Source organism: Miniopterus schreibersii (genome assembly GCF_964146895.1).
Source record: "Miniopterus schreibersii genome assembly, chromosome: 12".
Classification (NCBI taxonomy): domain Eukaryota; kingdom Metazoa; phylum Chordata; class Mammalia; order Chiroptera; family Miniopteridae; genus Miniopterus; species Miniopterus schreibersii.
Genome location: NC_138112.1, coordinates 50416587 through 50431157, shown reverse-complemented (window position 1 = coordinate 50431157; position 14571 = coordinate 50416587). Strand labels below are relative to the sequence as shown.

At 38.3% G+C, this 14571-nt stretch overlaps 1 protein-coding gene across 13 annotated transcripts in view; it reads right to left on the bottom strand.

The window, feature by feature from the left end:
• GAS2 (growth arrest specific 2) overlaps window positions 1–14571 on the bottom strand; it is a 133715-nt gene that overhangs the window by 86819 nt on the left and 32325 nt on the right. For all 13 annotated transcript variants that reach the window (XR_014000058.1, XM_081154967.1, XM_081154966.1 and 10 more), the window contains one exon: window positions 10830–10951. Coding sequence is in view for 12 of the 13 variants with exons in the window: in XM_081154967.1 (XP_081011093.1) it covers window positions 10830–10951 (122 nt within the window). In the remaining variant the exon portion in view is untranslated. The remainder of the gene's footprint in view (window positions 1–10829; window positions 10952–14571) is intronic.

Here is a 14571-nt window from a genome sequence, read left to right as displayed (position 1 = left end):
AACACGAAATACATACTAGACGGCTTCACGCATGATATGTAATGCACTTTCAAACTGCTAAGTGAAACAGCAGCAGGTATTCATGCAGGCAGCCTCTACAGGCTTAAGATGCAGTTAGCTGAAGAGTTCTATAGACTGGAAACGGAATTACCTCATCTAAAAGACATTATGCCACTGCTCTGCAATGTCCCCACCCCACTTACCTTGGACCACACACACAGAACTATGGTGCGTACTTACATATTAAATCACCTAGCAATCCTCAGACATTTTTAAATGAAAAAGGAATGCTTTTCCCCTGATTTTCAGTCCCTTAAAAGAGGCTCTTGTTATAAAATCTGGGAATGCTCTTTAAGAAATAGCATGTATATTCATTATTGATTTCTCCAAGTGACCTGAATTTCTCCCAAGCATTCAGTAACAGCTCATTTTAAAATAATTAATTTCCTATTTTCCATATGGTGAGAGTGACTTTTCGTGACACAGTATTCTGTGTCCTCGGTGCTTTGAAACAGCGGTGGCCGCAACTAGCTATCGAGTGTCATGAGAGCGGTTCCCCTGCACTCCTCCTCCCACCCCGTCCTGCCCAAGCGTCTGCACGCGGTTAAACGCGGGGTGTGCGCCGGGGAGTGGACAAGATGATGTCGTCACGGAAAAATCTGATCCGGTTAACTTTTAGGCTCACGGGGAATATTCTGCTGGGTCTGTGAAAGTATGTAGATGTCAAATGTGCGAGGACCACCTTCAACATCCAGAATTTGTTTTAATTTTTTTTCATGCTTTCTGAAATTTCAATTCAATGTGTTTTCTTTTTAATCTTATGCTGCATGTGCCTTTAATGGAAATTGTTTTTTTTAAATTCTCACCAGAGGATATTATTTCCATTGCTTTTCAGAGAGGGTGGCAGGGAGAGCGAGAGAGAGAAACATCGATGTGAGAGACGCGTCCACCGGCTGCTCCCGCACGTGCGGGTGGGGCTGGAGCCCGCAGCCGAGGCCCGGGCCTGGTGGGAACCGACCCGGGTCCCTTCATTCTGAGAGCCGCGCTCTAACCACTGAGCAAACCAGCCAGCACTCACGGAACTGCTACTACTGTACCAAACACTAACATACAATTTGAACTTTTGAAAGCAAAGAGCTTCTGGACAGTTTTGAAGGAGGGCCCTTTACCAGCAGACTCAGGTCAACTTGTAGCCTCTGAAACCCAGTAAATTTGTAAGTGTGGCCGCCTGGCCTGCCTCTCCCCCTCGCTCGGGCCCAGGGAGGTGGGCATTCCCAGCAGACTGACTAGGGCTGGAAACAAACTCTCACCTCTCTGCTCCAAGAGCTTGTCAGAAGCAAACTCCACCGTGACAACGTTAGAATTGGGGAAAATAACGACTGGCTGTTTATTTAAAAAGGTTGGTGGCTACTTGGGGACAACAGATAAAAAAGGAGCCAAACAGGAGAACAGATTATATTTAATCTCCTCTAATGTGAAGGGAATTCTGAATTAATTCTGATTCATTTCACTTGCTCCAAGTACATAAAAAGAAAGCTATCTCCGACAAGAGTGCTTGTCACAAGGGTTAATTCCAAGCTTTGCACATGGTTATTTCTCATTTGGCTGAGACCTATACGCTTCTCCAAATAATAGTGAGAATGTAAAGCCATAATATAATTCAACTTCTAATTCCACCTATAGGTAAGTCAGCAAACTTTATACTGTTTTAAGGACTTTTCCCAAAGAACCTCAGCCCACCGTCTTAGATACTCACTGGCTTTCTCTGCCGCTTACCAAGAGAGTTGTATATAAGACGGAGAGTGGCAATTCCTCTATGATTCATTGAGGACAACCAAATAAGAATAATTTAGACTCTAACTTTATAATAATTAAAAAGTAAGATTTAAGGATGTATTAATGTATGAGTAGTAGGAGTGGTCAAATTAATACACTGAAATCCACTTAAAATCATTACAATAGGCCCATATATAACAAATATAAACATATTGGACAATGCTGTGTACATTATATTTTATAAAGCAGCTATTATTTTTAATTGATATAACTTCTGACTAAGGAAGTAGATGACACACAATAAAAATAAAATTTTAGTAAAACTACATGTACAAAAACATTTGTGTATACTACGTTTTAAGTTCTAAAGCCATCTACACAATAAAAGATTGCCTTTCTTTTACTTAATCTGTGACTGCTGGAAATGAATTCTTTCAAATCACTTTATAAGCTTGATTTCAAAATCTATGTATTACCACATACTTCATACTTCTCACTAATAGAGAGTAAATGTCTTGAGTAGTCTCTGTATATCTGTCACATCCTTTCTCACCACCAACACATATGCACATTGACACCACAGTAAACATCATCTCGTAGTCCTAACATATACTCAGCAGCCATCCACCACATTTCAAAATAACATCTATAAGTGGGACTCAATTATCATGAAATATTTGTATTCATAATATTCTATATTATTGAAAGTTGATAAAATGATGAACTTACTATACTCCATGATCATTTTTACCTCCCTTTTGGAAAGCCCATAGCATTTATTGCTCACTGTTCCTAGGCACTGGAATTCTCTGATTCCCTTCTGCACGTTTATAGTGTATTTTTACCTTAGTTGTCAAATAGCATTTTGGTAGATGGCTAATTAGAGGCTCAGAAGAAACAATGGTTCTTATATTCCCATTTCACTCACCAACTATTTTTATTGGACAAAAGAGGCAGTTATTGAGAAAAAGATGCAAAATAACTCACAGGGATTCACCTTTATGGCTTCTTCAGTCATTGAAAGATACAACTCTTAATTAGTTTAATAATACCTCATTTCAGGTCAAAAATATCTCTTGAGAATCTATTACATGAAAAGCCCTAAAGTTATTCTTTTCCTAATTCTCAATGGTGAGTAACTTCATAAAACTGCAGTTACCACTCATCCAATCCTTACTTTACTGGGACCATGGCAAACACTATAAACAGGCCCTGAAAAATAATCCTCAAGTTAAATAAAACATTCAGATATTAATAGGCTCATTTTGCCATTATTTTTATCTTTAGGTAATGCTCTGAACTCAAATAATAACATATTGTACGACTATATAACAACATTTACAATTAACAAAACGGTCAGCCTCCTCCAGAATTCTCTTACTACCTAGTTTAGACCTCCAGAGTCTGTCGCATCAGCCAATCTCGTCAGCACTTTTGATGCCCTCAGATCCTTTTTGTCCCCCTGAACCATCCTAAAATTCTCCAGTCTTCTCTCTTCCCCACTAATTAAAAATTAACTTTGTTCCTTATGATTTTGAACATCAGGGACTTTTGAGTTAAGCAAAACCAGCAGAGAAAGGAATTTCAAACTCGGTGAGAATAAAAGTCTTCAGGATTAAAAACTAAGGACTGCTGCCCGGCCGGGCGTGGCTCAGCGGTTGAGCGTCGACCTAGGATCCAGGTGATCGGGGTTCGATTCCCGGTCAGGGCACATGCCCGGGTTGTGGGCTCGATCAATGACTCTCTCATCATTGATGTTTCTATCTCTGTCTCTCCCTCTCCCTTCCTCTCTCTGAAATCAATAAAGATATATTTAAAAAACAAACAAAAAAAAAACTAAGGACTGCTAAAACCCACTGATAGCAACATTTTGGATCTACAAAGCAATCAAGTAAGTATAACAATACTACAGGTGCCCTGACAGATGGGGAAACCATAAATATGGAAGCAATCATAAAAGACTTCTCTCGCCTTCCAGGATCCCCTCCTTTCCCTTCCTTTGGGAAATAATCCCTCTCTCATTTTTTTTAGTCTGAGCAAATATCAATCAATGTGAGGCCATGATTTGGTCAGAGAGCTGGCTATTAATTACACTAACCATTTTTTGTTTGTTTGTTCATTAATTTCTCTTCACCACACTATTGTCTGCATCCATGAGTTATGCACATTTGTAGATAAGTTCTTTGGTTCATCTCTTCCCACCCACCCTTTCCCCCTTTCCCTCTGAGATAATTGCACTAACCAGATTCTTCCTAAAATTTGAATCTTGAAAGGAGTGATAAAACAGATTTAATAGCTTAAGGTTAATGAGCACCCATATGTTGTAGGTACTACTCAGTGCTTATGTATATTAATTTATTTAGTCTTCATAACACTTGGTGTTATTATCTACATGTTACAAATGAAGAAATTAAGGCACAGAAAAGTGAAGTAATTTTCCCAAGCTAATAAATGGAGTCATGATTTAAACCCATAAGTCTGGCTACTGAGTCCACACTATTAACCACTTCTATTTAACTGTGTTTTCTAAAATAATGTTTAAAATAACTGTTTCTTACAGTAGTATTCTGAAGTGACTGCCCACATAGCTATGCTTTATAACCTTTAGAAATGGTATAAATCCTAGGCCCTTCAAGGCCTTCCTTTGTCTTTTATTTTAGTACCAGGGAGTCCAGGCATCAACCCTCAGAAAAATGTGGGCCATTTAGAATTGGTGTTGAGGCTGATACTGGAAAGAAACTGGAATGGCAAAGTAGCAGCCCATGTATTATGCTGGGGTTGAAGAATAAACTATTTTCGTGGGGTTTTAAGTTTATACTATTTGGGCAAACTTTTATGAAACAGAATACAAGATTATGAGTAAAAATTTAGATATTTACTTGGGATAATAAAAGAAGGCACAACAAACCAATAACTATTAAAAGATGATAAATACTAAAACCATCGCAGAGTACAGAAAAATAACACAATATTTTTATTAACTGCCTGACCAAACCCTATTTTATTTCTCCTTGTAGATGCTGTCTTTATACTTTTTGATTGCCTCTTCATAAGCAATGATTTAGAAATATTTTCATAGGAAAAATAGAAGACAACCCAATTTTTCTTTTAGCATGATTAATCAAAACAAATGTTTTTAATATTTTAAAAAATCTCTTACAGTTTCCACAAGTCATTGGTAAATATCACCAATTTTGCCATTTATAAAAGTTCTGTTGTCAAATTTGGAGAAATCGGTCAAGTTTCTTTCATGAGCTTTTGAATATGGAAGAATTTGCTACAGAATAGCTGTGGTATAAGGAATTCAAAAAGTATAATTTGCATTTGGTATTGGTACCTGTTCTTTTCTTAATTGCTGCCCCCCCCCCAACAGTTCCTGTTTTCAAATAGAGCTAAAATGCTTATGTTGGAGGAGGGGCAGAGACATGAAAAGGATGGGTAAATTGGGGGGTGAAACAGCAAGCACTCCCTCGGGAAGTAGGGAAGGGACATGGTGGGTTCCCCCACCCCCATCTCCTGGACCCAGCTAAGAAAATGGTATCAATTAACCTCGACATTCCTGGAACCATTGCTCCGTCCTTAAAATGTCAGCTAGCCACAGCCATAGCTGACAACCTCTACCAGGTATTGTCACTGTAGGGAGCTAGATATTAATAAAGAAAGGGAGCGAAGGGGATCGGATGTTATTAAGCATAATGATCTAGGGAGAGGGAGAAGGGGAGAGAGAGAGGCTGCGTCCCTCAGTGAGGCCCAAAGAGGCTGTATTCCTCACTAAGATGTGAAGAACAGGTTGGTGAGGAAAGTTCCAGAACTTTTTAATATGGCTTGTCTCTCCAGACTGAGAACTCTGATGACAAGAGCTCTCTCATTTTAATGAGAACAGAGATTCTCAAGGTGGCAGGAATACATGGTGGCACTTAACTTCCACAGGAAAGGTGGGTATGGTTGCCAAGACGCAAGGCAGGCTAATCAAATCTCCTAGAATGACCTGTCCCAAGGGAGATCTGGCTGTGATTTATTAATGATGGGGCCTTGAGGTATAAATGGAAAAGCAACTCCCTAAGTGCTTGACTTGTGTAACAAAAACAGCAACGACAACCTGAGAGAATCTTTCTGATGACTCAAGTCCCAGACTAGAGCCAATTTAAACCCAGGACCCACTTAATAAAAGGACACACGATCTCAAGTCTTTATGTACAGCTTCCTACTATAATGTTCAGTTCAAAGGGACCTGAACGATACACTACTAATGCATTAGAGAAGGGGAAAGGCCTTGTGGGGATGAGGTGCTAGATGGATTTTTGACCTAAGCCCCCCTCACACTATGACTACTGTGCCTTTGAACACATCAGAGGTTATTTTCATATTTTTTCTTAATGAGTAATTGCCATGAATATAAGAACAGCAGCTGTCAGAAATTTTATTGCTTGACATATGGAATAATGCTTTATTTGGCAGAAGGACCAAATAAATTCTAGAATTTGAAAAAAATTATAGATTCATGTTGCCATCAATGATCCAAACATTGTAAGGAAAATCATTTTTATCACATCTCCACTCAATTTAAGCCAATGTAAAAAATGAATGGGATGTGGAAGACAGCAGAAAAATTAAAATGAAGTGACGGCTTCAGTCGGAGTTGCTATTCCAGATGAGGTCTTTTCATTGGAGTATATTAGTAAAAATCCTGGTCCTCAGCATGCATCTATCCATCTGAAAAATGCAATTTTCTTAATCCTGATTGATAGAAAACTCCAGAAGCAGTTTGCAAGTACTTGACAAAAACAGCAGAGCTCTTCGACCATCCTGCATATTCCCGCCTGCTCTATGACAACCCACAGAGACAATAAACACCTCACTGTCACACAAGACATTAAACTCTTTTATATCGTAGTATTTTGCTGACTTGATAGTGAAGAGCAGGAATAGTAGACAGACTAGATGCTTTCATAAAACACATGCGTTCTGGAGAGTGGAAGATGAATGCCCCGAGGATCCAGAAGGGGGTTTTGGAAACTAAATGAAGTTTCTGGGCCCAGCAGTAGGAGCTACGTAGGAACACGGCCTTCTCGGGAAAGGACATTGTGAACATCTTCCTGGCTTGCGGCCGCTGTTCAACGGAGGCTGAATCTCCATCTTGGGATACCAGTGACCATGAAACTTTGGCCGTTTTTCATAAACTTAATGCCACATGACCAATTTGGCCATATTTTTAGTCGTATTCAGCAATACTCTTGTCATGGGGCAGAAGGGTCGCACCGGGGATTCGTTCAATTAGGCCTGAAGAGCCGGGTAAATTCAGTAAGTACCTCACGTCCTCCCTTCCCTGTCATACCTACTCTCACACTGTTCCTTTTTCATCTCAGCCTGTACACTTAGCGCATATCAAATCCCCCACGACTAGTTAACTACGGGGGGAGAGAAGCCAATATTCTTTCCATGTCATTCTACGCGGCACACCAACATTTGTTACTATGGCACTGAAGCCCTAGTTAGGCATATCCCTTTAAGGTGGTATAAAATGTAAACGCTCCGGATCAGAAAAACACTGAGCAAGACAATTCACATCCCTCAGCTCAAGGATGAAACATTTCCAGGTGCTCAGGGAATGAGAAAAGTGGAGACAAGGGAATTTCATTCTATACTGGAAAATAATACATTTAAAACTTGAAGATATTTATGTTGATTTATTTTAAATCCTGAGGGGTTGAACTTTATCACTGGCTTCTCCCTCCTTCTGGCTTTTCCTCTAAGTTCCAGGCAGCAAAATAGCCCATCACATAAAAATCACTTATTTCCCCAGCACTGCACCTGTATTCCCTCCATCTTAACCTGATTCGTTCTATTGATTTAACCCTAGATTACAGGTGCATCTCCAAACCAGGAATTTATTAAGGAATATGCAATTATTTTAGTTATATAGCCAGACATGGACAACTCTAAATTAACTGCAGCTGAGATCTTTTCAAGGAAACTTTTTATCGCTTCTACCGTACTTTTTTATCCTGTCAGAGTAATCAGCGATAAACACACATCCCTAGGATTCTCTGAATTCAATATTGACAAGAGGTCCTCTAAACAAAGCGTGCTATTGAGTTTTGAAGGGCAAAACTCTAATCTTTATGTCTTTACCTTAATTCCTGGATGGCACGGCATCCTGAGGCCTCGTTATCTGACAGCTCGGAGAGCCAGGCATCCTGATGGCAACAGGGCCGAGGGCATTCTATCTGCCTAGGATGTTCTTTCTGCCAAACAAGGGCTAGATTCTACATCTAGATGGGGAATGTGCAGTTCCTTCCTCGGAGCATAATGCGGCATTCTACTAGGTAACAGAACTTCTTTTTTTTCCTCTCTTTTTCTTTCCGCCTCGTGTGCTTCAAACCTGATCTAACTACCTAGGGCTCTTTGAAGTCAAAGGAAGCTCTGAACCCCGGGAAACTCTGATGTCTGGGGCAGAGACTCTCAAGATAAATGAGACAAACAGAAAGGAATGTTAGGAGAAAAAGAGGGAGGTGCAGCACTTTGGGGATCTCGCACCACGTGGATGCCTTAGTGGTTGAGAGAATCTTGCACAAAAGTCAGCAAGTCACTGCTGGTAAAAAAAGAACAGAGGAAATATACAGCACAAAGGTGTTCATATGCTTGAACTCTATTTGGGCCAGGAAGTGCAAGTTTGTACATCAACGTAACAATTATTCTGTCTTGATGGGTCATGCCAACTTTGAGTCAGGTAATTAAGAGTCAAAAGGCATAAAACCTAACCTTGGACTTTTAGCTTGTTTTGGTTTTCTCACCCTAATAGGATATTATTAGAAAGATTAGTTTTGCTAAGATATTTGCCTTGAATGATCCCTAGCCCCAGGAATATTAACATTCAAAATTCTAGTGAATTGACCATATAATGATACAGAAATCAGTTAAAGTTAAATTGCTGCATACTAATCTTAAATGCTTCTACCCAACTACTCCTTAACTCTGTGGAATCTCTGCAATGCCTCAGGCAAAGTGAAAAAATGCAAAGTCTAAGATCAATACTTATAGCTAACAAACATAGGCTGTATTTTTTTTTTCTATTGATCTATTGATGCCTGGAAAGAAAAAAAATCATAGATTATCATTTATTTTCATTCAGGGTATTTTATCAAGCCAGAATAGAATATAACAGTCATTAATTTATAACTAAAATATTAAATATTTATTAAATTTTTATTAAATTTTCTTTCAAATATTAAAGTGTTTAAATCCTTCTTAACACAGGCATGCTTCACACATACCAAACATAACTTACTCAAATGTGTTTACACAGCTGCAAAATCCCCACATTAACTATCGATCAGGAAAACTAAAAATATTGCTGTGAGAATGAGAATGTGAGATTTAAGCTGCTTGAAGGAAATTATTAAGGGCTTCCTGTGACATTAATTCAGATGGGATCAAGTTTGTTGTTGATTTTTTAAAAATTCTGCTTCAGCATCTCCCTACACACAACATAGTTTCAGAGAAGGCATTGACCAGCTCAACTATCTCCCCCACTACTGTCCCTAAATTTCAAAATGTCAAAGAGGAAAATAATTACCACACACACACAGACTTAATACTGTAACCTCAAGGTTATTTATACTCAATTTGAAGGCCTCCTTTTTTTCTATGGGAAATAGTCAATGTAAACCTAATGACCTGAGTTTTAGTGAATCTATTCTGTTTTAAAAATATATATTTTTATTGATTTCAGAGGGAGAGGAAGGGAAAGGGAGAGAGACAGAAACATCAATGATGAGAGAGTCATTGATCGGCTGCCCCCCCTGCAGACCTCCTGCCGGGGATCGAGCCCACAACCGGGATATGTGCCCTGACCCGGAATCGAACCCCAATCTCCTGGATCCAGGGTCAATGCTCAACCGCTGAGCCACACTGGCCGGGCGAGGTGAATCTATTCTTGATCACGCACAAATCACTCAGTCTTCATCTAACCAATGGAGGAAAATAAATGAGTGCAGTGCGTCCCAAACTTGGCAGAACAGTAGAATCCCGAGGAGCTTTCAGACATCCCCAGGTTGATCCCTGAAGGATTTCATCAGAATGTTCAGGCCTGGGAGCAGGCATCAGCAGTTTTAAAGACACTCAGGTGATTCCACTGTGCAGCAAGTTTGGGAGTTGCTTTTAAGCTAAAAAACGAGGGGCTTTTATATTACATAGTACTTTACAAAGTGATATAAACTATTATCCCCAAACTAAGTACAGCGCTGTAAAAAGATACAGTGTTTTAGGAAGTTTAATCTTCTGTTTGGATTTTAGTTCAGTAGTCATAAAGAAACTATAGATAAATAATCAGTTTTACTCTTTTTGCCAGAGCTGCAGAAAGTTTAATGTTTTTTATTTTTATTTTTATCTCATTAACATTATTTTAGCCTTTTTATTACCTCTTTTCCTTCTCTATTAAAATTAAGAAAAGTATCACCTATCTTTTTTCTTTCAAATATATAAAACATCACACTTTTACTATATGTTTATAATAAAGAGAAAAGAATATTAGAACTAATGTGCAGAAAAGAAATCTAAGGAGTCAGAAAGAAAATAACTTGTCCAAATTTACTTAATTCAACACTACTACTTATTTAAAACAAATAAAAAATTATGCACTCCAGATATTTTGTTCCAATATTCTGCTATAATGATCTATTTGGAAACGAAGACCTATTCAGCAAATCTTTCTTGACTAGAATTTGTTCATTGCCTGATGACAGAAATTATTTCTCTGCTAAATTTTTAATCAGTACATCAGATTCGGCCAGTTTATACACCACAGTACTTGTTTTGTATTAATACCATCAATTTGCACAAGTTTTTATTTAATTAGACTTACCAAAAGGATTATGTAATTTATGTAATTAGAGAACAAATAGCATGTTACCTAATTAAAAAGCACGCCCTGTGCTTGTTAATAGAGACAGTAATGCATCCATTCCCAATGAAATCCTCAAATTAAACTCAATTCATAAGCAACTATGAGTATAATCCACCTCCCAATAGTTATTTGCCTTGGGATCTCTTACCTTTGCGGGCTTATTAGCATCCATGCTCTCTTTGAATTTCTCCTGAACAGTTTCTGCAAGTTGACAGAGCAAGGCGCCATTGTCCAATTTCTCCATAAACGTTTCTGCCGTTATCTCCTTCCCTGAAATAACAAAAAGAAGCATTAAAAAAAGCATAATAATTCCCCAATAGCAATGGGACATTCATGTCAGCATATTTGACACAGTTTTTACCATCGAAATTTCTACTCCGGCTGAGTTCTGCGTCTGGGATAGGAACTCACTGGAAAGAATTGTTTCTTTGGAATTTTATGTTTTCCTTTGGTAGCAAGAATCTCAATATTTTACATTTTAATAATACCATTTCAACTACATAAATGTTTTATTCCACATTACAAGTGACCAAATGATATTCTGGGTGAAAGAGTCCCACCATTTAGCAATCAAGCAATGAAACTCAACGAACCAGCTTCACCAGCTTATACAGTCTGGCATCTGAGATTTATTCAGCTCTTATTCCCAGTGGCCTGTGCAATTACTTTGGCCTGCGAGGCAAGGGCATGAAGCAGAACTGGTATTTTGTGTTGCATATGTGTCTTTGATAATGAGAATGCCATCTCTCTCTTCTTTAACTTGAAACAGAGCCAACGTGTATCAAAAATCAGACACTATTGGTGAGTTTAATAGCATGGCCAATGCATAAAGCCACATCTCTAAATTCCATCGAGTCTGTTTTCCTGATTGAGATAATACAGGTAAAATTAATGCCATTGATAAACTGCTCACAACTACTCGCTGCTTCCTCTACCGCCCGTAGGAACATGATTCGCAACAGTCCATCTCTGACATTTAACTGGTTAACTGTTATTTTTCTTCATTCTCAGATGCAGCCAAAGCATATTTTCTTTCTTCTTTTTCTCTTTTATTTTCTAACAGCTTTATTGTGATATAATTCACGTACCTTACAATGCATTCATTTAAAATGTAAAATTCAATGGCTTTCAGGACACTGTATTCACAGAGTTGTGCAATCACCACCACAATGTTAGGGCATTTTTATAGCACCCTAAAGAAACCCCGGACCTTTCACTGTCACTCCTGATTGCTCCCTTCCCCCAGCCCCTACAAAACCACTAACTTCTTTTCTTATATGCTCCCCCAAACTCATCTCCCCCAAAGCACCCTCCTGTTCCTGGCTCTGTAATTCTCTAAGCTTCAGAATATTTTATTTCCCTGACTTAATTTCCTCTAACTTATTAGTGACAAATCCTGCAGATTCATGCTTCCTTCTGTTTCTTGTACCATAATCTTAATAAAAAACTTCCTGATCTGATACCTCAACCTCTACAATGACCATTCCTTGTATCCTTAACGTCTCTGTCCAACACAAACCACAATCATTGCGAAGCACCACTCTCACCGGGGCATTCTCCATCATTATGAATAGTCCCTAATCTCCCCCTCTCCCTAAAAGGCGAAACATAACTACTTTAACCCAATATCCAGAGGTCTCCCCAACGCCTCTAATTACCTTTCTAACCTGACATCTTATCCCCGCCCCTTGGTCTGCACCCTGCCTCTCAGTTCCATTAGCAGGCCCTCCAGCTCCTGCCGTCAGGCCTCTGCTCCTGCAGGACCCCTGACAGCACTGCCCCACGCTCCACCTGCCTGGCCACGTCCCAGGGCCCTTTCAGCAGAAATGCGGACCGAGGCTCTCCCAGTGCACGCCGAGCTCTTTCCTCTACGGGCAGACTCATGGGTGTCACGCACCTTGGATTTATCAAACTTCTGGAGCTAGTAACATGTTTCGTATAAAGTTCTTGTCTTCCTCAATACTGTAAACCTCTTAATACTGTAAACCTCTTGAGGTGTGTGTGTGTGTGTGTGTGTGTGTGTGTGTGTGTGTGTGTGTGTGTGTGTGAGTGAGCATGTGCCTATGGAGGTAAGCATAATGTTATTCCCATGGTAGGCACCTAATAAATGTGTTCAGTGAGCACATGGATTAACAAATGAAGAAATAAACTACTGGAAAACTTGGAGAAAATGTTGGGCACTATTTTTGTGAAAAGTGGTTAGGTCAAAATAAAAGGAGGTATATTAAAGTCTTACACTGAGACTCTCATAGATAGATAACTTTTATCTTAAGAAAAATGCATGCGGCTCAAATCCATGAATACTTAAATATAACCCAAATGGAACGACAGATAAAATATTGGCTTAAAGTTAAACTCACAATACCTAATATATTTGGATTTCAAGAAACATCTGTTTGAAATGATTTTTTTTTTCAGTTTTGGGGGAAGGGCAGGTAAAAAAGGAAAGAGAATTACTTTTTTTTTTTAATGTTCTTTTTTCCCTCCTGGATAGTTCACATTTCAGCCCCAGTTAGAATAATGACTTTTGCAGGTGGCAAAACATCAGTAGCTCTAAGTACTCACCACAGACATAGCCTATTCAGAACTGCTATTATTTCAAAATTGTATGCAGCTCAGCTCAATTCAGGAATGCAAGTAAGTCTCAAGATACAAAAAGCCAGTACAACCGAATTTGTATCACACATTCACCATATTGGCCAGCATTTTCTAACAATAAGAAAGTTATTTTGCAAACAAATATAAAAAATAATTATTAGAAATATTTTCAAAGTTACCAATTAAATTTTAAGGTAAATAAAGGTAAACTTTAAATTGTTGACCATATGTTAGTTTTAAGATTTTCTACATTTAGATGAGGTTTTCAGATATTCTTATTTCGTTAAGCTCCAAGGCACATTAAAGATTTTATTCAAAATGCTAAATGACAAGGTAATTATGATATTTAAAAGAACTTACAAATTATAAAAAGAAAATGTCATTCATTACAGAGTTATTATCAATTTACCAAAAGGTATGATTTTTACTTGTATGCATTATACCTGAAGATTTTTAGCTATCCTGATTTTCATGAATACTTGGAGAATTTACATTGAACATCTGTATCTAATGAAAAATATATTAGGTGTCAGCTTTCAATTCTGTATATTTTATAGCTCCAAAAGGTGAGATTTGTTGTTTTTTTTTTTTTGGCTAAAACAGACACCGTTACATACTTTATAGTTGAAATGTGCTGCCTCAAATGAAGGAAAAATGCAAGACGGAGAAGTATTTTTAAAAACCTTCACATGTAATGTATTTTCCATCCAAAGATTAAGAATCATAAAATATACATTTAAAATGTACTAAATAATTGTAAGAAATGTTATAATTCTTGTATGGCATAATATATTATCTCATTCTTATTGCATGAATAGTACCAAAAGCATAAAAAAATCAGAATATAAAATTTGCTGGATCTAACTATGACAAACCCATTAGAAGAGGCTGTCATGAACTAGTTGCAATTTCTCATGCAAACATTATATGAAGCTAAATATCTTTGTCAGGGAGAAGCAGATATTTAACTTGTGTAGCTGGTTTGAGGCATTATAAACACTAGAGGCAGTAGGGATCTTGTACCATTTCTTCCCCAGCCCTATCTTTCCTTGTTGTTGGTATGTTTGGGAAAAGGTAGGGCAATGAATAGATCATTTAAATCTTCTAGGCATACTGGCCTGCACTGGGTTGTACAGACCACTGGCCTGGAGGTTAATCTGAAACAGCCTAGTCTAGAGGTGATGTCCTCACTTCATCGATTCAGTCATGACTGACTGCTTGCCAGCAGACAAAGATCAGGGAGTTTGGTTAATTTTGTGGTTGGTCACTTCCTATTAAAATGTTAGGGCTCG